Source organism: Barbus barbus, assembly GCF_936440315.1.
Source record: "Barbus barbus genome assembly, chromosome: 34".
Lineage (NCBI taxonomy): Eukaryota > Metazoa > Chordata > Actinopteri > Cypriniformes > Cyprinidae > Barbus > Barbus barbus.
Window position 1 is genome coordinate 11,668,725 of NC_136762.1, and position 27,391 is coordinate 11,696,115.

At 36.8% G+C, this 27,391-nt stretch overlaps 1 protein-coding gene across 3 annotated transcripts in view; it reads right to left on the minus strand.

Annotated features, from left to right (window-relative positions):
• Window positions 1–27,391, minus strand: part of LOC306853973 (BCAS3 microtubule associated cell migration factor) — a 252,960-nt gene that overhangs the window by 217,996 nt on the left and 7,573 nt on the right. For all 3 annotated transcript variants that reach the window (XM_079391712.1, XM_079391713.1, XM_079391714.1), the window contains exons 6-11: window positions 23,889–23,970; window positions 20,573–20,645; window positions 3,391–3,498; window positions 3,204–3,280; window positions 947–1,023; window positions 92–175 (exon numbers count right to left, since the gene is read on the minus strand). In XM_079391712.1, coding sequence (XP_079247838.1) covers window positions 92–175; window positions 947–1,023; window positions 3,204–3,280; window positions 3,391–3,498; window positions 20,573–20,645; window positions 23,889–23,970 — 501 coding nt within the window. The remainder of the gene's footprint in view (window positions 1–91; window positions 176–946; window positions 1,024–3,203; window positions 3,281–3,390; window positions 3,499–20,572; window positions 20,646–23,888; window positions 23,971–27,391) is intronic.

Consider the following 27,391-nt stretch of genomic DNA (forward strand, 5'->3'; position numbering starts at 1 on the left):
TATGGCTTAGGTGAGCAAATACTTCTTCATGCAACTACCACGTGTTGAGGTCTGTGACTTGTCACGGCAGCAGTAAGAAGTGCATACTCACTTTAGCAGCACTGATGACAGTGGCAGTGTAGGACTGGGCATTATCTCCACAGGCCCCACCACGGGACTGATGACACCGGATCAGCTACACACACACACACAAACAGAGACAGAACAGAGTCACATTATCATCCAGAACCTTTCAGCTCCCCAGCACTCATTAACCCACAGAGGCCTGTCACAGCCCGCGCCAGGACGTCTGCAGGCGGGCACGGTGAGTAAGAGGAGGAGGAGGAGGATGCCATTAGGACAACAAACAGTTCTTTAGCCCCATTCTACAACGCACTCCCTCTAGGGTCCATGTCCCAGACCTATACAACACTTCAACTGCCATTGGCCAGAAACTCATTACCTTTGCCCAGACACACTGTCCCATCTGTCCATTATTAAGCAGCAAGTGGTCTCTCTAAGGCAAACAAACCGCACCCATTACATAAATGATGGTGAATCAAGGGTCTACTTAATAATAATATGTCATATTATATTGTTAGCTCATATTGATATGACACACATTGTCTTTATAATGATATGTGCAATTCGTAAGAAATAAAACATTCATAAAACGGCTGCAGTTTGATTTAAGGTTAAGCAAAGCAAAAAACTATCAGCAACAATTCCATCTTAAGGATGGCCTAAACTATTAGGCTGACTATTAGGTGTTGTTGAGGGTTTACAAAGGGCATTTTCTTGTGCTTAAAAACATCTGGATGGGGCACAGCAAAATGTGTTACTAAACAAAATAAAATAATAAAAATAAAAATAAATGTTGTCTTTCTTTAAAAAAAATAATAAAATAAAATAAAAAGGTATTTTGGGTGCATCTGGAGTTGTTTAAAATACTAGGTGTTTGTACTACCTTGTTCTCAGCATAGGCCAACCACCGGCTTCCCAGAGCTATAGGGTTGAGGTTGGGCCCAGGACAGGGGTAGCAGCCTGCAACACAAAGGGAAACACACAAATATAATAAGAGATAAACTAAATAACAGCACAATGAACACCTCAATTATCCATCATAGCAGCATCTTGCCCAAGACTGTGTTTTACTAGAGCTTCGGGTTAGAGTAATACCAGAGGTTAAATAAGGGTTATGGCATTTTGTGACAGTAGGATGGCTCCTCAGCTTATTAACTGCCAGACAGATTGACCCATGAGAGCAATACAGCCATAGAATCTGTACTAATTCCACATGCCAGGATAATGTAGCTGTACATCCCATGTGGGACACATACAAACAGGGCAAACACGCAAGCAAATGCAAATCAGATAAGGTCTTAAACCTAATAAATAAGCACAGAAACACCAAACATCTTTCTCTGCCTTTGCACACGGAAAGGTTATGCAAGTGCACATCACAGTGTGAAGTGCGCTGACAGTAATTTATAGCATGGAGTGAATATAAAATATACGCAGACAGTAATTTAGGATGTAGAGACTGGATCTGAAACTCGGGTGAATGGGGCTTGAGGTAAGCCACAAGCGCAGTAATGCAAAAGCCTTTTGTGCCTTTCCAAAGTGGAGGGAGCCAATGCAGTGAGATAACGTATGTTTAACACATCCTGTGAGTTGGGTGATTTTCACCATTGTTTTGTGATCTCTCAGCCAGAAAGAGAAGACCTTATTCAATGCTTCCACCCAAAAAAAAACACAAAAAAACAAAAGTAATGAGAAACAACAGGCCAGTGGGACACAGTGAACTCCATAAAAGACATAAGAACTCCATATTTTGTATTGTTCAGTGTCTTAGGCAGTGTTATTTTAGTATCACAGAGATACTATTATAAATTCTATAATTATTTTGAATTTGTTTAATTTTTCTGTTTTAATTTTAATTTCCGTTTGTTTTAGTAATTTTGTTTGTGTATTCTCGGCATTTTTATATTTTTTGTGTTTTTCTTTTTTTTTTCAGCTTTAAATTTGTTTTAGTACACTGAGTTTAACTAATTGAAAATGAGAAATATTTCCTTGGCAACTAGCTGATTTTTATTTTATTTATTTTTTTGTAATAGAAAAGTATTTAGAAAAGAGTAGGAATTAAAAATGTATGTATAAAACAAGCATAAGTCATAGTGGCATTCATTATAAACAAAATTTGTTATAAAAGCCAAGTCTAAACAATTTTATTTAAAGCGAAACTAAAACTATCAGTGTGAGAAATGTGCTGTATACAAATAAACTTAGGCTCATTCTCATTCGGCACAAATCCAAATGTATGCTCTTTGCTTTGAAATATAAGTCGCAGCATGTTAAAACGTGATTTATATTCCGGAAATTACATTAAGGAACTTTTTTTTTATATAGTTTAGTTAACTATAATAACTATGGGCTTCAGTCTGTCACTTTGAAAAATACATCTAGTCTTGTTCTTCCTATGTTGAGGAAGCTTTAGAGAAGCTATTAATGATGTAAAGGGTTATTGACCATGCCCGTTTCCTGTGGCGCAGACGTTGACAGGGAAGTCAGAAAGACAATGAGAGCCATTAAAACAACACTAATGGCAATTTACAACAGACGATTGCTTAAGTGGGCAGCAGAGGCCTGGTTTCACATGGTGACATGGACAGTTTATTCTTCTGAAACTATATACGAAGACCAGTCACGCACATGAGAGTTGGGACCTTATTGAGCATCATCTCCTTCAAGGGTGCAAAAAAGCCATTCGGATTTCGCCCGTGGTCTACATTGGAGGAGAGGAAATTGCTCCTTATGTGCTAGAGCTGGGCTGAGTGACAATATGCATTTGTTTGTTATTGTTTACGCTACACAATGGCAGCTTGACACAGACGTTTCTGGTAATGTCCAGCCCTGACACATTATAAAACAAAAACCATTTGTGTAAACAATCAGGCCTGTGGAGTTGTGGATGAGCTTTGATATCGTATAGCCGTGAGGAGTGACACAGGGGAAAACGGCTTCATTGGTGTGACAGCACGTATGAGGGTTGTATGGGGTTTTGTGGGTTTAATGAAGTCAGTGTGCAAAGAGGATTAATCAAGACTAGGTTTCCTGTTTTGCGAAGCTGCAGATCAAAGACGCAAAGAAGAGTTGTGTCAGAGACTAGAGAAGGTCAAGAAGGGTCAAGTTCAGCAGACACATCTATAACGTGAAGCACTTACTTGTGACAAAGAACTTTTTCATAAAGGTGCAGCTGTCAAAGGCAGCAATCTTTTCTTGAAGACTAACGACGAGGATCCTATGGTCATCAAGGTATAGAGATTGAGTCAGAAAAAAAGTGGACAAACTTAATGCTGCATTTAAAATGATTACGAGGTAAAATGCAGGACAAAATGTGTGTAAATGCACCTTTTGCTGCAGTGCAGATCATAGATGGGCGTTTTAAACTGTATGGACTTGACCATCTCTCCTGTCCTCAAGGAATAAAGATCCACACAACAATAAGGGGGACTTGTCCTGCAAAACACAGACAGAACAGTGATTGGTTAGTCGAAATAGCTTTATTTTATATTTTACATATTTATAAATTAATGTCAAATAATCAAGGAAATGAGTCTGAATGAATACTTTTATTCAGCAAGGATGCATTACATTGATAGATGAATAATTTCTGAGGAATAATGTGACACTGAAGACTGGATTAATGCTAAAAATTCAGCTTTGGAATAAATTACATTTAAATGATATTAAAACAGAAAACATTTATTTTGAAATCAATAATATTTCACAGTATTACTGTTTTTTCTGTAAATTTTAAGTAAATACAGCCTTGGTGAGCATTGTGTAAATATAGCCTTGGTGAGCTGGAGAGACTTAATTCAAAACACTTTAAAAAATGTTTGTTGTTGAAAACAAAACAAAAACACATAACAAAAAGCATAGAAATGAAAAACAAAACAAAAAAGCAAAACAAAAAGCACTGCAAAGCAAAGAAAAAAAACAAAAAGCAAGATGAAATAAGAAAAACTTAAACAAAAAAAACAAAAAAATCTAACAAAAAAAAAAGCAAAGTAAACAAAATAAAACAAAAAACAAACAAAAAAGCTAGTACATTTTTATTGTAATTTGCAATAACACAAAACCTAACATTTAAGTTCCCAAAATACATTACAAGATCAAGACCCACCAGAAAACTTTCTCACACTGGCCATTCTGTAGTTATTTCCTCTCTACCTTCATCAAGGAGAAGGGAGTTAAGTGAAAGCAGTGGCTGCTGCTCGTGATAAAGGCAGATATTAATCCTCATTAGGTGTTCCGCACTCAGCTGGCACAGCCTGGCCTGCCACATTAACCATCTTAACAGAATGTTTCTGGTAAGACGCTGTGCTGGGCACTTTGCTTTCCACAGGATATTAGTCTTGTGGTAATAAACATGGCATCAGCACTGCCCAACCCAGTGGGTCTGGATCAGAATACCAATCTAACAAGTCAGGTATTCTGTTGGAGCCATAGCTAAGTGTACATAAGTTGCTCAAACATCAGTAATAAACTTAAGGATGTCAGGAGTCTAACTATAGATGAAACTGGAACCAAAGAGGCCAGATTATTGACACTGACGCGGAGCTGATCGAGCACTCCATGTAAATGAAGATGATCAATAGCTTGTGCTTCATTGACAAAACAATTGGCTTTGGAAGCAACCACTAATGATTTGCTGCGTCTGACTCTTAATTCGACCGACTGTCTGCCGCTTCACAAGAAGTGATTATATCATGCATCATAGATTAGCATTAACATACAGTTTGGCAATAAAACGTATAGTGCATAGTGCTATTGGCTCTGCTACTAATGTAACACAGCTCCTGTGAAAACAAGGGTTTGCCTCGGGTCTACTGACTGATGTTCTGATGTCAAAAAAGGCTTGATCGTTCCAATCCTGGATTCCGATTGGCCAATAAAATGCGCCAGCTATAATACACAATACAAACAAATATACGATGGAAAAACAACTGTTTTAGCATTTCTTTTTAAAAAATGTCTAATTTAACTTGACAAAGTGCCTCAAAACCGCAATGTTCATTGCAGGATGCTCAAAAAACTGAGACACGACACAATGGCCAAAAACGGTGCCGTAGAGGATATGAATACATAGATACAACTTTGCCAAGAGGGTTTTTACTATGCAAAACCAAACAAAACACATAAAAGAAAATAATTTAAAAAAACGTCTAAGGATCAAGGATTTCATTGGCACTAAGAACATGTGGAAAATAAAACGCATCAAAACTGGAAACAAGCAAACAAATACTTATTATTATTATTATTATGGAGGGAGAGAGAAATAGAGAGAGAAACAGAACAACTAGCCAGTCATTAAGAGCCATCAATAATAAATATTCAAGCAGAAAAATGGCACTGAATTGAAAAAAAAAAAAAAAAAAAAAAAAATGCGTTCATTTTTACAAGATAGCACAGCGTTTTATACCTACTTGTTTAAACATCTCATTTTAAAAGCTCTCAAATTCACCCTTTTCTTTGTTTCCCCTTTTTTAATGTTGGAAAAAGTCATTTTACTCCTCATTCATAATTTACAAGCATGCAAACAGTGGATAAAACAGTATGGACAGCATGTCGAGGAAACGACTCTTTTTCCAAATATGCACATATCAGTTTTTACAAAGCAGCCAAGACATCAAACCACAAATTGTGGAACATGGAAGTACTTAAACCATAAATGAAAAAAGCTGTGGTGTCTCTCAACATCCTATACTTTCGAGTTCTGATTCTGAGTGATGAAGAGCCAGGGAGGTTTTTAATTTGTCATTACTTTCACAGACAGTGAGTGATCTCTGAGTGAAGCCGTGATGATTGCGAATCCAGCCTGTACTTTGAGCCTGTTCCCAAACAGCTGCCATTTGAGCCACTTCTCCTCAGCATTGTGGCTTGAGGTCAGGGTGGACATATTGCGCATAATGTTTTAAAGATAGTATGATTATGTCTTGGAGCAGGAGGCTCGCTATGTGTGTGATACACATCCTATTCTCAAAGTCTGGAAGGTCAAGCATGCAGCTGAGGCTCAGTGTCTCAGATCCATCAGTGATTGATGGAATCGTCCCACAAGTCTTAAATCGTGCTATGGCCATTTGGAGGTCCGGATTGTCCAACAGGTAAAGTTGTGTGGCAAAACTGACCCGCAGTCTGTCTCAGCCCACTGTGGGAGTTTGAGTTTGCTGGCTTACCCAGGGCTGGATTACAGTATGCATGTCAACGACACAATCCAGTAAGCAGTAGAACCCACCGCAGACATGAACATGTGCCCAGAGCTGCATCTCTACATCGCCAGCCGCCAGTAACAATCCTGTCTCAGAGCCACATCACAAATACAAACACACAATCACAGGGCAGCGACTGGACAGTCTAGTGAAAATAAATAAAACCAAGTCAGACAGACATTAATTCTTTTCAATCAGTGTTTGAAATCAGTCGTATTTGTGTCAACAACAAATAAGAGAGTCATCGATAAAGAAAAAAAAAAAAACAATTAAATTTGTAGTTCTCAGAAATGTACTCTTTCATGTTGGTTTCATACAGTTTTAAAAAAGTTTTATTTTAAGGACTAATACCATGTAGTGTAGTGTAGTATCCATCAACTAAAAATATATATTTATAGCAATACATACATATTACAAATCTTAACTCCTTTTTTGCCAATAATGTAAATAAAATAAATAATAAATAATTCATTTATCATACATCTATAATAGAAAACATGGGAAAAAAATTATACTCACTCACGCACACGCACACACACACTCTCTACCGGTCAAAAGTTTTTGAATTGTAAGATTTTTTATGTTTTTTTTAAAGAAGTCTCTTCTGCTCACCAAGCCTGCATTTATTTGATCCAAAGTACAGAAGAAAAAAAAAACTGTAGAAATTTGAAATATTTTTACTATTTAAAGTCATGTAATCAAATGTTTTATATTTGAACATTTTAAAATGTAACTTATTCCTGCAATTTCAAAGTTGAGTTTTTAGCATCATTACTCCAGTCACATGATCCTTCAGAAATCATTCTAATATTCTGATTTGCTGCTCAAAAAACATGTATTATTATTATTATTATTATTATTATGTTGAAAAGAGCGAAGTAGAATTTTTCATGTTTCTTTGATGAATAGAAGCATTTATCTGAAATAGAAATATTTTATAACATTATAAAATGTCTTTATCATGACTTTTGATAAATTTAAAGCATCCTTGCTAAATAAAAGTATTAATTTCTATAACCCCTCTCAAAAAGGTTCTGAATGGTATAGTGTATAATGTTAAAAAAAATTGCTTTTTATTTTAGGTAAATGCTAATATAATATAATAATAATTTTAATTTATTAATATATCATAACATTTTGGAGACTTACATTGCCTTGCCTGCTGTGTGAACGTAGTTTAAGTTTGTCAAACGTATGACCGTAAAAATCTGCGAAAGCTATTAGTCTGCATTTTTATTCTCTTCTGCTGTCCTTTCACAGCTGCGTACGTTTGCAGTCTCGGTGAGAGAGACACAGCTATCTACAAAGATATCATCATCATAGCTAAAACCCCTCTGGATTCAGACACAGAGATTAATAGGGGCATTTAACTTCCTAAACTTGTTTTAGAGCCACTATTCATTGATTTCAATATAATCTGGGTCAGATCAATCCAATTTAAAGCGTTTTAGAGCCAATGTGACACAAATGATATGCTCCCAGATTGATTAAAGGGCCAATGATAGCCTTGAAAAAAGAATCATCAAATTGGCCACTTCAATTGTTTGCCTTTTTGCATTGTAACTAATGGTCCGCTACTAATGGACGCAGTGCACGCTCAACATAATACAATTTCCTCTCACTGAGAATAGAGACTTCGATTTGAAAGCGTCAGTAAATTTCAATTATCGTTATAAAATCATATCAGCGTTTCAGTGTAGCACACTTTTAGGTGATATTGAGCACAGATATTATGACCTGTCCTATGGCTTCAGTCATCCGACTTTATATATGTCACTTTCATCCAGGCCATTTCTTTAGCAAAGGCCAAGTTAATACATATACTAAATCTGATTAACATAAGGCCATAAAATGTATTGTGTTATCATAATGTTAAGGATAAAGAGCAGAGAATCCTTTTTTCCCTGTTTGCCTGAGAAATCAGGCTCTCTCTTTCAAATAACACATTCTTACTTGTCACTGACCATTTAGAAAAAGCATAGGCACTAAAAAATAAAAAAATCTAGAAAGAACTCTATATTTTCTTTAAAAATATGTTTCAGTTATTTTACATACTGGAAGTGGTGGTGACCTGAACTCACAAGTTCGTGTCTGGTAAATTCAACCTTCTTTATTCGGCATGACAACTTCACAATGCTTCAAATGTGAATATCCACAATCTCAAAAGGCGCGTCTAATAGCTGGGTACAATGCCACAAAACTTCCTAGACACACACCTGCAAAATCCATCTCCCCTCAGCATGGTAAGACAATAAAAAAGGCCTTTTTCTGGTCTTAGCCTCCCTCGTGGTAACCAAATGGGAAAAGTCACTCTCGAGTGGAACATTAACAATTTTTACAGTTAAGGTTTGGCTTAATTTTAGCATCACATATGTTTACAATGGTAATTACGCACATTATGCCACTATGTGACGAGCTGGCCAACTCATCACTTTTATAATCTCGTAAATGTTTTGATGTCTGTATTTCAGCATGACTCTGAACCCAGTAAGATAACCATTTTGGTGCTTTTTACATTGTGAGGTTTTAATCATTTCACTAACCTGAACGGAAACTGACAAGGGAAAAGGAATATAAAATAGGAAGTCTGGAAACTAAGAACAGTGCTAGCGAGTAAATCCATTTACAAGGCGACGTCATCGAATTTTGGCTTCAGCTACTTTACAAGCTTTCCGAATACGAACAGACAATTACATGCTCTGGAAAGGCAAAACAAATACTGCCTTACCCCAAAATACCAGCCGACCTTCTGAGAAACACACCACAAAACATGAGCTTAACTAAACTCAATAAATGCACCATAAATAAAAATAACAATAAATCTGTTAAAAGTGGACAATGTTTAAGTTTTTTCAAAAGTTGAATTGCCTAAACCTGCGATAAACCCACTCCACGTATTGTTTCTTCTGAGATAAAGCTAGATATGAAGCTCTTTTATTATCCTCTATCGTTCGAGAAACATGGAAAACAGATGCTTGAAGTGTGAGATATTTCTTTTCAAAAGGTGTTTGAGGAAAATGAAGAAACAGACAAATCGCAACTCTGATCTCTGGACCGTGATAAGTCCCTCGAGCCAGCCTCGTATTGATTTATAACAGCTATTTCCAAGTACGGCAATGTAAAAACACAGATGAAAACAATTACTCTATTTTTGTAGGCAACAAGTGAGGTGGGTGGTAACTGAGACATTTGAGCAGAAAAAAAAATCTGTCACAATTTTGAGCTCTCTCTCTCTCTCTTTCTGCCCCTGTCTTTCTCAAGCCGAGCTTCAACACACAACAAACGCTGGCCACATCACAGGCTTCTTGGGGCCTGAGGGGGCCCTTTGATTCCAGCACGCCGTGGGCATTAGCGGGAAAGTAATTAGGGTAAAAAGTTCAACCGCAGCTTCATGTCTGCAGCACTGCCAGAAATACATTTCCTCCTCTTTCACTGGGCTCTCCACAGATTCGCATGCATATTGGAAACACATTGAAATGAAGAGCCTGTTGCAGGGGCACTGGTGCTCTTGTACTGGCGTTTACAGCATTTAATTACTAAAAAAAAAAACAGAACAGAAAGAGAGACAGGGATGGCGAAGTGGACAGTTCAGGTCTGAGAACTAGTGTTAATTTCGTCAGCTATTTCAATTTTAGTCTTAGTGACCTTGTTAGTTTTTATCATATTTAGTCAACCTTATCCTATTGAGTTTTAGTCGACTAAAAGTCTAAACATTTTAGTCTAGTTTTAGTCCTAGAAAATCTATTGTATTTTAGTCTAATTTTAGTCAAAGAAAACCTGAAGTATTTAGTCTAGTTTTAGTCAATGAAAACGCAAAATTATAATCATAATGATTGTTGTCATTTGAGAAATTTACTTCTGCATTTCAGGTATTGCACTTTCACCAGTAAGCACAAATCAATAGAATGTGGACATGTACATGGTGTATTTTACCTCATCTAGTGCACTGATTTATTAGGCTTTTTATTATATAAATTAATACCAAAGTCTTATGCAATCTCGCTGTCTACATTATGAAAACTGGTAAAGCAAATGAAAAATATTATAACTGTGAAATTCCACTGAAATTCCACTGATTCCAAATGGCAATAGCCTATTTCTCAATTAAAACAACAACGGTTGAGTAAGTGCATTTATTCAGCAATCACAAAGTCGAGATCTCATGACACAACACAGACCGGCTGAGGGACACTTTCATTTAGTTCGCTAAACTCCAGCTTGTTTGTCGGTTTTCAGATCATCGGCTGCGGCGCCGCTTCCGAAATGAGGAGTGAGTGCGTGCACATGATTGCCAGATTGCTTAAAATAAGCAAAACACCAGGCAGAAACTGTATTCATGTAACAGCGAAGCTCTGATTCGGGGAGTTCTGTGCAGATCTGTGCTCAATTCTTGATATCTGGCAACTGCACATGAAAAAAGCTCTCATAGTAGAGGCGTGTAGAGCAGTCTGCAGTAACATTTTATCTCCTTTTTGACAAAAATAAAAAACGTTTTTGGTAAAGTTAAATTTTTTTTGGAATACATTTTAGTCTTGTCTTATTTTGTCAACGAAATGGCATGTTGATATATAGTCATAGTTATCGTTTATTGACCTTATTATTGTCTCGTCTTCGTCTCGTATTAGTCATGGGAAAAAGGTTTAGAATATAATTGGGGGAAAAAAAATAGTAATATCTTTGTACCTTTTTGCTACTTTGTTCATGTAAAGCCATTAAACATGTAACCATTATTAAACATTTAAAGCAACAGCAGTTGACTCAAAGTGCTATACAACTGTAGGAAAAACGTAACAATTATCCAGATTAAAATGAATAAGTAAATTAAAATATATAATGAAAAATGTACACTAGTATATTAAAAAAGTAGCTTTTTAAAAGATAAATATAAGTATTACATTTTTAAAAAATAATAATGTTCTTGGAAATGTTCAATTAAAGAGGATACTGGCATCCTATTAAAAAAAAAAAAAAAAAAAAGATTTATTTTTTAACTTAAGAAAGGTAATAAGCACATTACTCCTAAATTTGCACAATCATGAAAAGGATGAGGTTACACGCCTGTGCGCCTCCTCTACAATTAATCGGAAAGATAAGGAGACGTATGCTCATGGAAAACCGATCTGAGACAAGTGCCCTTGAAAAACAGAGAAAACTTCAAAGCCATGAGATTCCCATCCTCAGAGAGCTTGAATTATGTGGTCATCCAGTCAGCATGAAAAAGCACACAGCGATGATCTGAGATCCAAATATGCACCTGGCATGAACTTTCCAAATAACTTGAAGGGTGGACGTGAAGGATCCATCATGGGAAGGAAATGCATTTATCTTTAACATGACTGTAAGAGTGAGGATTGTGTCTGTCAGACCTATCAGCAGATCATAACGCTTGCCTCAAATTACACTGAAACATGAAGCAAAAGATACATATGGTAAAATAACGCAAATGTCAGAGGGAAAAAAAGAGAATGTGTGTGAGGTGGGGTGATAAACTTTTAACATTGCTTTTTACTCCCTGAGCTTCCAAATAAAGAATTAGACATCTCAGATGATTCATGACCATAAAGAGGTTTTATTTCATCTAATCATTTTTAATGTCTACATAAGAACCGAAAAGCAAACACCGGTTTTAAAGCAAGACCCATGCATCAAATGCAACAGCAGAGGAAAGAGACAAACTAATGTTTATATCCTGTGTGTGGGCCAAAAAAAGGCAATTGAGCCAGTAGCATGAGAGATGAAATATTACACTTTATCAGCACTGCACTACGAAGTCAAAAGACCTTAACTCGCTATAGTGTGAAACTGACAAAAATGACTTTAAACTTTTTTATTTGTCCAGCCAAATGAATTATAGGTAGGACACTGGAAATTTGGCAATTAGATGTTTTAGTAATGAAAATTATCTACATTAAAAAATTGTGAGCTCAAACTTGATTTTTTTACCCCTATTTTGAAGTTACTGTACTCTTCCTTTGCACTGTCTGCAAAAAAATGAGAAGTCACACCAAGGCAAAAGGCAGTAACTTCCACATTATCAATATTTGGTTGCTGATCAACATTTACAAAATCGTTACAGTAACACCTGTATAAAATCTACTGATCATGGGCTATCTTATATAGGCTATTGCATATAGTAATGCGACTGTATTAAGGTTTTTTGACAGTAACAAGCAGACTAAAAGTAAAACGTGACTGTTTTGCAACCAATTTATTTGCTATGCTCAGTAACGTAAAATAATGTTAGACATAGCATAATTGCTTTTATATTGACTTGAATGAAATAGCCTAACCTAAAAGAACGAATTGTGGATTGATGTGAATGCCAGCAAGCAGGAATAAATCTCAGAATGCTTGTGGATTAAACATCTCCGACGACGTTCATCTCCATGGATTGATTTTATCGGGTTACAAGAAAAGGTAGTAGAAAAGGTAATATGGATTTAATTGCGAACTGTTAGTAAGCTATTTTGATTTGATTTTATGATTGATTATGCTACGGCATTCGAATCCACACACGTCCAACTAGAAGTGACAGCCTGGTAAATAATCTGCATTATAAAAAGGAAAAAATACAAATCTTTATAAAGGTTATTCACGATTACGTATTGCTGCCAAGGTATAGTCTTTACAGTGCTTTGTTATATGGAGCTGTTTGGTAGATTGAGATCTAATTCTTTTGTCTACACCGTAATTTAAATGCAGCATACAGTAAAAAAAGACAGAACACCATATAACTCCAAGCCGTCAAGTGCAGGTAACTCAATTTGAGCGTTCCAAACAAAGCAAAAGAGCCGTTACTGTTGTTATACGGTGTTCTGCCTTGTTTCTCCAGGGCTTTTCGAAGTTACCGTTGAGACCACCGATTATTTTCACCGGAAAAACAACAAAATTCATTCAAGATACTTATGCACATTATAAAGGATTTCTTGAATGTCCCAAAAATAACAATAACTCTTTTTCGACCAAAATCAAAGTTAAGGTCTTTTGCCTTTGCACGGCAGAGCACTCCGGGAGCATAGTGTACACACAAACAATAAATGCCAAAAGAGCTAAACAATTGTGACCCGACTCATTTCGCCAGAACGGAAGTCGCACAGGCTAATTTTGAGCTATAGGCAAAAGAAGTGAAAAATGTCAGTTTTGGTCGAATTTGAGGTTTTCACAAAAATGAGTTCATCAAGCCCTCTTCTAGCGATCCCAATGCTCCAAATAGTAATTAAACATCTAAAATTATCTTTATTTGTACGTTTTTTGAGAGGAGTACCTTTTTCTCTGCGCACTTCTGGACGACAGCTACTGCTTCTCACCACAAGTTGTAAGTCTATTGTTGCAAAGCGCAGCATTCCAGCTTTGTTAATATTCATATCGAATTATTGATGACCAGTGAAATATGATTTTCAAACCCATGCTGATCATGATTGTGCTGACTGACATTTGCAAAGTATAAGTGCATAAGACGCGCCTTTCCGCGAGCGCCCGATCTCCCTTATAAAGTACATTGCGAAATATGTATTGGCAAGATTCACATCATAATCTGTTATGACTGACATGAACGTTTAGTTAATAATTGAAGGAAAATCTGATGTTTAACATTATATTTTATCCATGCATTACAGTAGGTCTTAATATAGATCTGTCTCAATGTTACATTAAAAGAAAACACAGAATCACTCGCTGCTCTTGATTAAATACTGTTTATTTGCATCTTTGTTCTTGTTTTTAATAACAAAGATAAAATAAAAATAGCTATATTGTGATTAATAATATAGTAACTATTATTAAGAAAAGTATTGGAGGAAAATATGCAACGTTGCTTGGTGATTCTGCTTTGGAATTTTTAACTTGATTTTTCTCAAAATCAGATCTGCTGCCTCTATTGCCTTCAAACGGCTGTAGCGCAGTCTTTTTTTTTTTTATTCCGATTCTAACAAGTCATATATAATTTTGAAGATATTTTAATCGAGAATGTGAAAATAAAAAACATTTTTGAAAATTTGCGCATTCCGACTCATTTTGCCAGCACCGGTCACAATTAGTTTTAGCCACTTAAAGAATAATTCTCCCAAAATGAAAATTTGCTAAACATTTACTCACCCTCAGACCATCCAAGATGTAGATTAGTTTGTTTCTTTATTAGAAGACATTTGGGGCCAGTTTTACTAAACAGGGCAAATTAGCATGAGAGCGTAATTCCAAAACAGCACCGATGGGCGTGGAAATTTCTGCGGGTAATTTACTAACAACGCGCAAATTAAGGAACACAGATGCAACAGATCATTTACATATTGACCAACGCAATATAGCAAATGCAGCGCAAATTAGCGTAGTCACGAATAAACAATAAAGAAATAAATAAGCCAAAGTAATTTGAAAAAAACCAGAGGCCAAAAAAATGAAGGGTTGCAACAGTTTTGATATAGCTTAGCTGGTATTGCAAGTAGTTGAGGGGGTTCCAAGTCGTCTTTTATTTCCTGAAGCAAATTATAAATAACATGGCTTGGCAAACGATATGTTCGGATAATGTGTTCTTTCCAAACAAATTAATACGTGTGGAAAAATCCTCTCCCTTCTACCACATGCTCTCTGTTCTCTGTGGTGCCTCCTTCTAGCAACAAATTGCATCCATTTCAAGCTCAAAATAGTTTAAGACATGCTTTTTTGGGCCGTTAATTAATGGCACAATTGCCAGTCATTTGACGAGCGCAAACGTTAGTAAATCTCGTTGCGTGATTCATTTGAAGAAATTTCTCTCCTCCCAGAAATTTTGCGTCTGAAAGGGAAATTCTTAGAAATGCATATTCAATAAGGTCAGGCACAAAATTAACTGTGTCCACACCTTTTCAGCGCTAATTCGTCACTGCACATCTTTAGTAAAACCTGACACTACTATTTTAACGCCAAAAGACAGTTTTTGCTGGCGCAAGCTGTTAGTAAAACTGGCCCTTGGAGAAATTTTGCATTGTATCACTTGCTCACCAATGGATCCTCTGCAGTGAATGGGTGCCGTCAGAATAAGAGTCCAAACAGCTGATAAAAACATCACAATAATCCACAACACAACTCCAGTCCATGTCTTGTGAAGCTAAAAGTTCCATGTTTGTATTTAACTAAATTTAAGACATTAACTTTTTAAACTTCCAGCTAAAATAGGAGTCCTCTTTCCACACTGCTTTCTCAGGTGAAAAAGTCATCTTGTCTGAATCAGGAGAGAAATGTGCCAGATCAAGCTGTTTACAAGCGGAAACAGACCAAAATAGTTCTAAACAAACATGTCTGTGGATTTTGATGTAAGACGAAAACAAGGGATGGACGTTTTCATTGGAGGAAGCGCTATTATTGATTATGGACTGCTTTTTAAATATTTTTTGGCCAGAAGCCATGGTTTAAAGTTAAAACACCTTAATGATGGGTTCGTTTCTTGCAAACATGCAGCTTTTCACTTCAGAACATGTTAATTGATGGATTGGAGTCATGTGGATTACTTGAGGATTTTTTTGATGTTTGTATCAGCTGTTTGAACTCTCATTCTGACGGCACCCATTCACTAAAGACGATCCACATGTGAGCAAGTGATGCAAAACTAAATTTCTCCAAATCTGTTATACTGAAGAAATAAACCCATCTACATCTTGGATGGTCTGAGGGTGATCAAAGTTCCAGCAAATTTTCATTTTTGGGAAAACTATTCCTTTAATATTGGAAATTATAAATCATTAATTTATAGGATTAAACGGCGGCAGTCTGAATTTTTGGGTGAACTATTCCTATAAATGTACTTTGCCCCCACCACAAGTTGACATCTCTCCTCTTCACCTCCACTGCTCTCTGCATGATCGCACCATCTGAGCCAAGAGATCTCACAGTTCCGGGTGTGATGGCAAGAGAGTAACAGGCTCATGGGCTCTAAAAGCATCACTTCCCAATCCTCCCATAATCCTGTGTCTAATACAAATGCACAGAGATTTATCATTTAATACACTTAAGAGGGATTTCTCACATCTCAATAAAAATGCAATGAAAAGCACAGCTCAATAGCACAGTAGGCTTTAGCTAAGTCGCTTTAAAAATAGTCACTTTACAAAACAGGGTTCCGCTCCTGAGCTATTGTGTAATTAATAAGCAGGCAGTGAGTGCCAGCAGGACTTTGCATGGATACAGTTTTGGGTAAGGACAATTAGGGCTATGGTTAAAGAAACAAAGTAAAAACAGATCTCATTGACAACACTGGGCAGACAGTAGGATGAGGCTCTGCTCTTCAGAGCCATACAGTGGGAGAGTCACTGGATCTTTGCCACCGCCCCAGAGCCAGGCACAGTGTGGCCGCTGTGGAGTCAAAAATCATAGCTCTATGCCTGTGAGGACTGGACCTTCTTCTGAACCTCCACGTGCTGTAGTCCCTGAGGGCGGTCCAGCTGTAATCTCCACAATGACAGAGGATTGCATTAGAGGATTGCAAAAAATTTTTTTAAAAATCATCCACATCCTCTCCATGGAGATCTGGAAATTTGAGGGGAAGGAAGAGAGGGCACTGTTTTCTGCCTGCCCAACAACTTAATTTCTCCACAATCCAGAGAACAAAAGCAGGCCTCTTGTGGGGTGAACTTTTACCCCTTCTAAACATACTAACTACAGAAGCCACAAACAGTTAAATGGCATGCTTTTAAACCCATCTTAATGACTATTTTTTTTATTTCTTAGCTCCAGACTTTGCAGATATATCAAAATGTTCTGCAAATAATTATTTTGTTATTATTATTATTATTTTGTTGTTAACCATTTTTCATTTTTATTCGTTTATTTAATTTATGTATGTATTTATTTACCTTTTAATTATTTCATTTTGGTTTGAAATGTTGTTAGACCATGGAATCATGAATTAAAAATGAGAATTTAATGGCTACATTCCATCTATATGCTAGCATATATACACTTTCTGTTATTTTATTTTTTTATAAATTTGACTTGACACTAAAGCTGCATGCATTTGGCATGAGAGAACACAGGCTAAACCTGGTCACTGTAATACCTTTACCACTAATTTAAAAAAATAAAATAATAACAATGGTATGGTGGAAAAGCAAATCCTTTCCAGATACAAGTCGGGGCCAACGGTGGATTGAATAGCGCATACATTCCTTGCTAATTTGCAAACCCTACCGGCACTGTAGCACAGCACGAAGGGCGGCGCGTGTACTTTGCTGTCAGGAAATTCACCAGATCCATACATTGTTTGGATTTAAGACATAATCCCCTCCATTGATAAAATTATATCGCATGTGTCTGGCTGGAGTTCTGCAATGAAGGATTTAGCACACATGCTTTTTCCTCTTTCTGGTTTTCCTTTCATTTGCAAATCTTGTAATCTAAGCCTAAAGCTGAGTGAACCAACTTCTAAACCAGCAGTGCTGTATGGGCCAAGACTGCAATCTGTTTTCCATTTGAGTGTCAAGACAGCATCCACACTGGTGGTTGACAAAAGCTGTTATTTCAAAATGATTATATACTAAAAATCGTGTGAGGACTTTGGTAAGTTTATGAACTATTTCAGTAAAGGGGAAAGAAACAAGCACAGCGCAGCCTTTCAAAAAAAAAAAAAAAAAAGAAAGAAAGAAAAATACAGAGCTAGGCTATTTACCAAACACTTCTACTGGAACGTAGCAGCAGCAACACCATTCACCCGGAGGGAGAGGGTTATGGTTTTCAACACGAGGCATGTTTTCAGCATTAGACCAACCGTTGCAGGAGTACAAAGCCAAACCGTCAAGAGTCTGTCTCCATGTTGGGGCGGACATGGAGCGTTTGGCTGCATAAGCGCCCGCAGAGCAAAGCTCTAGTCTTGGAACGGCTGGGATGGTGGTCTCCATCAAAGTGTGCTGAAGACAGACTTCCTTATTCTATTTCCTCGGGAGGAAATATTGAGTTAAGATTTGCAGCAGCAGCGGAGGAGTTCACTTTAAGAGGTGCCAGACGTAGCCGAGGGGAGGAGAGGAGCCAATAACTGATGCGCCCTGCTCCCTCTCACTCCCTAAGGGGGCATATTTCTCACAGACTGCAGTCCGACTCTGTCAGGGGTCCAAGGTTGCAGGTCTGGCCTTCTGGAGCCGACCAAGTCGGTCAGTCAGTCAGCCAGCAGGGTTTGGCCACTCCCTGGCCCCATCAGACCTTTGATGCAGGTTATTATGTATAACAAATTACAGGTTTTCAAATGTACTTAGGATTTGTACCTCATAATATCTAAATGCTGCACACACTGAGGAATGTGGCTTGGACCCCACCACATGTTAAAACGGGAAAATGGCATAAACTGTACAACGATGGAACATTTCATTAGCACATAGGTTTCACCTCATGAAGAGTTTTACTTGTCTCCACTCGTGTTGCGCACGCCAGGAGATGAATACAAGCCTATTATATCCATAAAACTTGCAAAGATCTTAAATGCCTCAACTGGACTTTCTCAACCCAACAATAAAAATACTTAGCTGACCAAAAGTATACACTGTACAAAAATTATTTCACAGCTGACACCTTAGTTGCAACAACTAATCAATAAAATATATTTTATATATCATATTTATATATATTTGCACAAAACAAAAAGAGCATAGCAATGTTGACAAAAATATTTGTTTTAATGACGTGTGTGTGCATATACATACACACACAATTTTCATTTATAATATACAGTGGTGACCAAAATTATTAGAACACTAGTAACAGGGTTCCCACTCAAAGCCAAATGTCAAATTCCCTGAATTTCACTGACTAAAAAGCTGAATTTCTATGACCTATAATGAATGGAAAAACAGGCTGCTGCTGTGCTCCCTCTTCCATATTTGATAGCTCGATAGTAGTTTTACAAACTTTACATTTCGATTTTCTGTCATCTGCTTTTAACACCCAGTCTTTTTTGTAGCCAAAGATCTTGAAATTTACATTTTCCTGGCATGTTTGCCTTAGTTAACAGGTACAGCCTGGTGACTGCATTTGACTTAAGCGATTGCCAGTTGACGAGCGGGAAGGGAATAAAATGGCGCTAAAAATAGCCTAACCATAACAATAGGCAAAACATGTGAAACAGTGCAATAAGAAAAATACATTAGAGAAAAATTACATTTTGATAAATGGAAACTAGGGCTGGACGATATTGGCAAAATTTATATCAAGATATATTTCTTAATTTCAGTCGATACCTCCTCCTATAAAACTGTATAATATTTTAGAAATAAAAATGGTACAAAGAAATTAATGTTCACCTTTTATTTGTATTTAGCTTTCATACAAACAAGAAATGTGAAATAACCATCAAATAAACATAAGACTCTCTGACTCACTCACCTTATTAATAACTACTAATATCTTTAACTTTAAACTATAACATAGGCAAACAAAAGTGCTTCACCCAGGATTAAGAATATTAAAATTGCTGAGTTGCTGCAGAAAACAGAAACAAAGAGAGAGGGGCTTATTGAAAAAGATAATTCATTCTCTGCCAGCAGGAGGCGCTTTTGGAGCAACAGAAACATCCCTGATATTCCATGACTTGGACAAAACAAATATAAAATTCCCTGACTTTCAATGTCTGGAATAGACCTTTTAAAATTCCATGATATTCCAGAAATTTCATGACCCGTGGGAACCCTGTAGTAAATCCAGAAGAACTGTGGCAACGTCTCCAAGATGCTTCAAGAAACCTACCTGCAATGCTACAGTACTGTTAAACGTTTTAGGCACTTGTGAAAAATGCTGTAAAATGAGGATTCGCTCAAAAAAAAAAGTCATAAATAGGTTCTTTATCAGTTAACTTCTATTATATATATAAATTTATGTATGTACACTCATATTCGAAAGTTTGGGTTGGTAAGATTTGTTATTTTTTAAAGAATTCTACTATGATCACCAAAGCTGCATTTAGTTTATCAAAAATAAAGTAATATTCAATTATTATTATTATTGTTGTTGTTGTTGTCATTATAAACATTCAATAACATAGCAAATTATATTATTAACATGTTGGTCACTTTAATGAGTTATATTTATTTTAAAAAAATCTTAGTAGATAGATATAGATAGATAGATTAGATTAGATCCTAAACAAAAACAAAACAAATGGAACATTACGCAGTTTAGAAGTGTACAATAATAGCCTCTGCTTTTGATAAAGTCATTCAATTATTTTGCCATCAGCCTCAGCTTGTGTTGAAACTGTGCTTGTGTGTAGCTGAAAAACAACCAGACGTGACCTGTGAATATGAAAGCTCCGGCACCATGTGAGACACTACGCCGAGCTGACAGTGGAAGTGACGCTGTCCACTCACCCCGAAGAGCCCGTGCTCTTGCACACGCCGAGGAGGGGCCGTTTCTCAGCGAAGCTGTCAGTGTTGAGGGAACCTGCAGCCGGAGGGACAGAAAGGGGAACATTAACCACTGACCCACATAAAGAGGGACATTCATTAGCCACCCGCACATGAGGCCTGTTGTCTCTCCGTCAAAGCCACCCACCCACCGAACTTGAGCTTAAAAAACAGCTACCACAGCAGGAAGTGTGTTGATTGCATTACAAGAGCTCTGTAATCAAAATTATGCCTTGAAAACGTCCTCTCAAAAAAAAAAAAAAAAAAAAACTTTCCTGTCAGCTTTGACATTCACACACCCTCACTTAGAAGAGAATAATGCCCTATTCCTCACAGAGACTTATGGGGATCAAATGAAATTAAAATACCAGCATGCAAGACATTAAATGGAGACAGAGAACAGAAATGCCACTCAGTGCAATGTGTTGAATGCAAACCATTTCTCCTCCGACTCTAATGGAGAAAGCCTTCAAAGCTTTAAGAGGAGTCTTCTGTCTGACTGGCTTTAATTTCAGGGCTTCGGAGGAATTACAGAATGGCAAAAGGCCGGTAGGCATATTTTGGGTGGAGAAAACATGTCGCAGTGAGTTTACATATTTTCCCATATTTATCTAATTCTCTTGATTTAAAAAAGAAGGGGGAAAACTTCCATTCATGTCCAGATAATAGAAGATGTTAGCCTTTGTGGAGCTGTAATTTGGGCAGCCATGCCATGACACTAATCAGCTCCAGGAAAGTACGGTCCCTGTGGTGTGGCGTGTGAGTGCAAATGTGTCATTCTCAAACCTTAACACTTTAAAGGGCCTCTCCTCTGTCTTCATTTCTCTGTCATCAGACATTGCGACTGGTCACGATATCCAATCATAATGCAAATTCGACAGGCCTCTAAAAGACAACAGCTGCCTTCTATTTGAAAGAACAATTAAGGGGCAGAAAACCACCCCGTGCTCCTCTGCATCCGTAGCTGTGTCTCTCAAAAACGACTGAACTTTAAAACAAGTGGTTTTCATTTATATTTTCCAGTGCCTGTTTTCAATCTATGCTGTGAAATATTGAGAGAATTGTTTTCTGGAAGACATAACAAATTTCCTGCATTTCAGTAAATAATACATTTATAAGACAGCCATTTACGTGTGCGCTTTCAGCAGTGGGATCAATTTAAACAGAGGAAGCAATCGCAGATTTTTGGTCAGCTGTGGATATGACCGTTCATAGCTGTCACCTGGAAATGAATCACTGCAGAAACAACAACAGAAGTCAAAAATAGAACGGATGCGGAAAAGAAAAATGTCAGTTTGCCTCTTTAGAGAAAGCGGAACTTCCTCCTTCATTCTGGGAAAGACCTTGCATTATTAAAATTGACACCTATTTTCAGGACTTTCCAAATCCGCTCACTAGGCTAAAACAATTACTCTTTTTAAATCCCACTACAGTATGACACTGTTTGCACCAAACAGATCACAATCAGTTTCCCCACTTGTACAATTCATTTGATTTAGCTGAGAAGCGTTCTCCTCATGTGTCGGCTGTCTGCTGCTTCTTATTATGACAATTCTCTTTTATCTGAATCCAGCCGGCTTTCAATGCCTTTATTGTGCATTGTTTAAATCTGCCGAAAGGACAGAACACAAATTCTGTGCATAAATGTCACACTACAATACGACTCAGTGCATTTCCTATTCCTTTTGTTTTTACATTTGAATTTAGAGGGATTAAAAAAAAAAAATCTGACTACATAATTTCTAAACAGATAATATCCCGTTTTAGTCGCAACAGAAAGTGTGCAAAATGATCAAACATGAAGGAAAAAAAAGTGAAAGGGACAGTTTGGCATAACATTAATATTACCAGGTTGCGTGTTTTTAGTTTAGTAAGATGTTACGTGCATTTTTTTTTGTCAGACTATTCATTTTCGTCCTTTGACAAATGGAATGAGCGCAGGCATGCGATGGCCAATGAGTGAGCCGTGATGAAAGAGAAGGAAAATCTCAGAAGTCTGCAGTTCCTCTCTGCCAGAGCGACGGTAGAAGTCCAGGCAGCCAGCTGACAGCATGCCAACATAATCGTGAAGGACTGATTTTAATATTATGATGGGAAAACAGCAGGGCTCTGGCAAGCTCTCTGCACTTTTAAGAAACAGAAGGTAGTCTTTAATTTAAACATGATATATGAAAAAGCCAGTAAGGAAGAGAGACATGGAACTTTATAAATTGATTCGAGTCTAACTTGATTCGAAAAAGCATGTAACTGCCGAAAACTGATTTTACTTTCTGTAAATTTCGAGGAAAATAACAGCGGCAAACATGACATGTAAAATAATGTGCTGTTTATGTAACATATGACATGCGAAATAAATTTAAGTGTAGCGGGAGATCACGCTCTGTCAACACATATTTCAATTTGGAGGTGGACGCTTGTTCTTGACAAGCCGAAAATTAAGATGTCACTGGAATGAAGAATTTGTAATAATATTTCAGAGCAGCAAGCAGTTTTACGTGCAGTAATGAAAAAACTTGTAGGGGTTATAACCCCAAGATGGAGCTTAGGTATATTCTAGAAAGCAACTGGGGGGGGGTTGGACAATGGTAAATGCTACCGAATTTTTGTGCCTTCTTAGGATGCCAAATTTAAAAACAAAAGACAAAAGTCTTGTTGTTCAGTCTAGACTACCATTCAAAAGTTTGGGATCTGTAAGTTTAGTTGTGTGTCTCTGTGTATTTTCAAAGAGGTTTCTTATGTTACCTAATGCTGCATTTATTTTATCAGAAACACAGTAAAACACAGTAATATGGAAATATAAAAGTTTTTGTAAAATTGTGATGCAAATTAATGTCACATGATCATCCAGAAATCATTGTAATATGCTGATTTGCTGCTCAAGAAACATTTATTATTATCAGTTTTGAAAATTGAATTGAAAAACAGCATTTAGTGCTTCTTAATATTTTTGTTGAAACTGTTATACCTTTAAGGATTTGTTGATTAATTAAAAAGTTAAACAGAACAGCATTTATTTTAAACAAGTCTTTACTGTCACTTTTGATCAATGTAATGCATCCTTGGTTAATAAATATATTAATTTCTTTCCAAAAAAAAAAAAAAACTTTTTAATGGTAATGTATGCCATTTTTTGCATATTGCTAGGCCAATGTAGTATTAACAAATTTCTTTGTTAGATTTCAGAAACATTTTGTTAGGGCCAATATGTGTTAAAAGTAATGCACTTATGTGGCTCTGCAGGATGAGCGAAGCCCAAGCTTTTGGGGTGTATTATACTCACTGATATGAGGAGCAGGCAGAATCCTAGCAGTTCGCACAGGTCCATGCCTCACCGAGAACAGCTCCTGTGCTTCCCCGTTCATCTGCAGAGAGAACAAACAAACAGGCATGCTTAAAACACACCGGACAGTGATGTTACAGAGATAAACTCGGTTCAAAGACAGCAAAGAGTACTGTGTGTGTGAGAATGTGGTGATGCATAAACTGGAGGTGCATATGGGTTTGTACCAGAGCCACATCACAAAGGTTATCAGGCCTGAGACAAAATGGCAGCCATATACATATTACAGTACAGAGTTGACAGGGCTCCAGCATTTTATCTTTTATTTGTACATCAGCTAACACATTCCGTTTGAAAGTGTTGACACAGAGTGTCCAACTGAGAAACACCCATGACGAATGTCCTAAATACTGTGGCAACCCTTTTAGAACATTAACAAAATAGTACTCGACTGTGAATCGCACAATGCTCTGTTTGGTCTGCAGCGGCTGTGATGTGGTTTGATAATGAGTCACCCAACAACTAGAAGATAAACATCAGGCATCTGTGGACAAACCAAAGCAAGAAACTTCACAAAAAAAACACTGCTGTGTAATGTTATCTGGCCTTCGGATATGAACAGAAAATGGACAAAAGCCGCAAAACTCAATTCTGTCATTGACAAACATGCTCTTAAATGACACTTGTGCTGTTTTCAAAGCTACAGTCCGGGTTTTTTTTCATAGTTAAATTATCCTATCCCAGCTTAATGGAGCAGTTCACCCAAAAATGAAAATCATGGGTGAATCACAAACCCTGTATGACTTTGTTTCTTTAGTGGAACACAAAAGGAGAAATTGTTAAGTATATATCCCAGCCATTCTTTTTTACATAATGAATATGAGCGAGCACTGGGACTGTCAAGCTCCAAAATGACAAAAAGCTCCTCTGAAGTATTATATAAAAGTGGTTAATATGACTTAAGCCATAAAATAATACCTTTGTGTCAAGAACACATCAAAACTTAAGTCATTATTCAAACTTTGATAGTTCTTCTTGGAGAAGCAGCGATGAAAATGATTGATGTTCAGTTCACAAACTAGTCATTCTTTTGAACTGGATCTTTTCAAAGAACTGATTTATTGGTTCATCATCTGAAAGATTCAGTCACAATGATTCGGGTAACGAGGTCACAGCTTCATATTCAATTACTTATTCAAAGACTTCAGTAGGTTGATTTCCCTGAAACGTGTAACATTGTGGCACTAATGTTTGTGCATCATGCACCCGACACTGACTCAACCAATGGTGTGAGTTTGGGGCGGGACTATCTGCTATGCAACCAATTAAATGAAATTTTGAAATCTCAGATCCATTCAGAATTAAGTCTTTTCTTGCCTCTGCCAGTGTAGGAAATATCAGAATTACTGATCAACTCAATGCCATTCGGGGTCAAAAATGTGGTTGCAGGATGTCAAAGAACAATGGGGCACAAACAAAGAGAGATTTGTTCACACTATAGGACAAATCAACGCAAACTGAGAGAAACAGACTTCACATGAAGGATAGAGGGTGAGCCAACAACTAAACCACAAAACAAAAGCTACCATGTATTCCATAAACGTGCTCCTCAAGTAAACAACACCATGTCCGTGACTAACCATCCCAGGCCGATATTCAGCACCTAGAATGACCAGCTACATTTGATTGAGCTGTAATAACAATACAGACCTAAATCAAATTAAGTCTTAATCATGTCATTCTCATACCGACACTGTAATAAGCTGGTGGAAATCTGGAGATCTGTGAAACCAAAGCTGGGGAGTGGCGTATCACATCGCAAGGGCCGGAAATATTTTGATTGGCACTCAAATCCTATGGCCTTTTATTCTAGCTTTTTGTTTTAAGAATTAAGCCCTGAATGTGCATCTCTATGTGTGTTCAATTACAGAAACGTCCTTTATCACATTACTGGGCATAATCCATGTGTTTTAAGCAAATAAGCCCACAGAGGATGATCGCTCTTTTGGACAATTAGTAGCTTTTTCGAATGCAGGATCAGAGTTGTGTTTTTATTAAAAGCGCTCGGTGCAGACTTTGTAGCTGCCAAGTGGGAGATTAATATGGTATCTACAGCACGGTACATTTGATGTGAGAGAGACAGAAGGGGAGAAAACAAGAGAGAGAGGTAGCCTAATGCACGTGGGCCACCACAAAACAAAACCCCCGGCTGGCAAATGGGGCAAAGGAATAATGGAATTTAGCGGATTGTGAGGTTTACGTTAATGCGACTGTCATTGTGCATTACCAGACTGCTCATCCTCGCTTTACACGGCTTTAGTGGTGGCATCCATCACCAACCTCTCTAGCTATTACATTACTATTTATCACAGCAATATGCAAAATTGAGGATTCTTTTTGTTTTTCCCTCTTGTTGTTTCTAATTTCATTCACATGGGTACAGTGTAGATGCTGGTCATAAAATGAGTTTTGTTAATCTCCAGCCACTCTGTGTGATGAAATTCAACGAATCGGAGCAATTCAACAGTATCTGGAACTGAGAGAGACGGCAGCTCTGTCTGTATTCTTAGAAAGCGGCAAGCATATGAAAGTAGAGCGGACAGAGGACAAAGTCCAGCATTAGACAAGAAAGACTGGTGACATCTCTGTCTAGCGATAATACAGACATGAACTTCTGCTCTCCTTCCTAAAATACACTATAACAACAAAGTCTGAAGTCCAATCCAAAAGACTTGGATTGCAAACATCAATGATCATTTATTGTTTCTGTGAAGGGAATTGAAATGTTTCATCTGAGAAAAAGAGACCATAATAAATCCTATCCAATATTCCAATGATTTAATGCATGTTGTATTTAACAAAACAAGTATCAGTACCAACTGATACATACTCAAAACGTGTCAAATTAAATGTCTGAAAATAATATTTAAGTTAAGTTTAAAAATAAAAAAAATAGTCATTCTAATGCAAAACTGACCAAGGTGATTTTTGGCTAATACACTAATATCTAAATGCCATAATATCTCCTGATAATTATATTATTACATCTTAAGCAAGTACGAATAAGCAGATATTTATTTTTAATGTCATGGCAAATAATTTATAAATGGCCTCTATTAAATTGTATTTTATTTATACTATTTTCTAAAATAGAAAAAAATTAATTCAAAATAAAGCTAAATAAAATCACTAAAAACTAAACATTACAGTATAATGTGCAGTAAGAAAAACATTTTGAGATTTGCTGAAGTTATGTTTAATAGCGTTATTCACTTGAATCAGTTGTTTCTTGCTTAATATACAGATAAGTGTTTTCTCAATGAATACAATGTACAATATAAAGTGATTTTAAAGACTCACTTTAAGTGCGCAAGTGATGACAAAGATAATCTAAAATGTAAAAAATAATCAAATAAGAATGAACAATGAAATATTCTATCAACTGATGACGTTATTTTAACATTAAATAGTAAATGATAATATCATGCAAAATTTTGTGCATG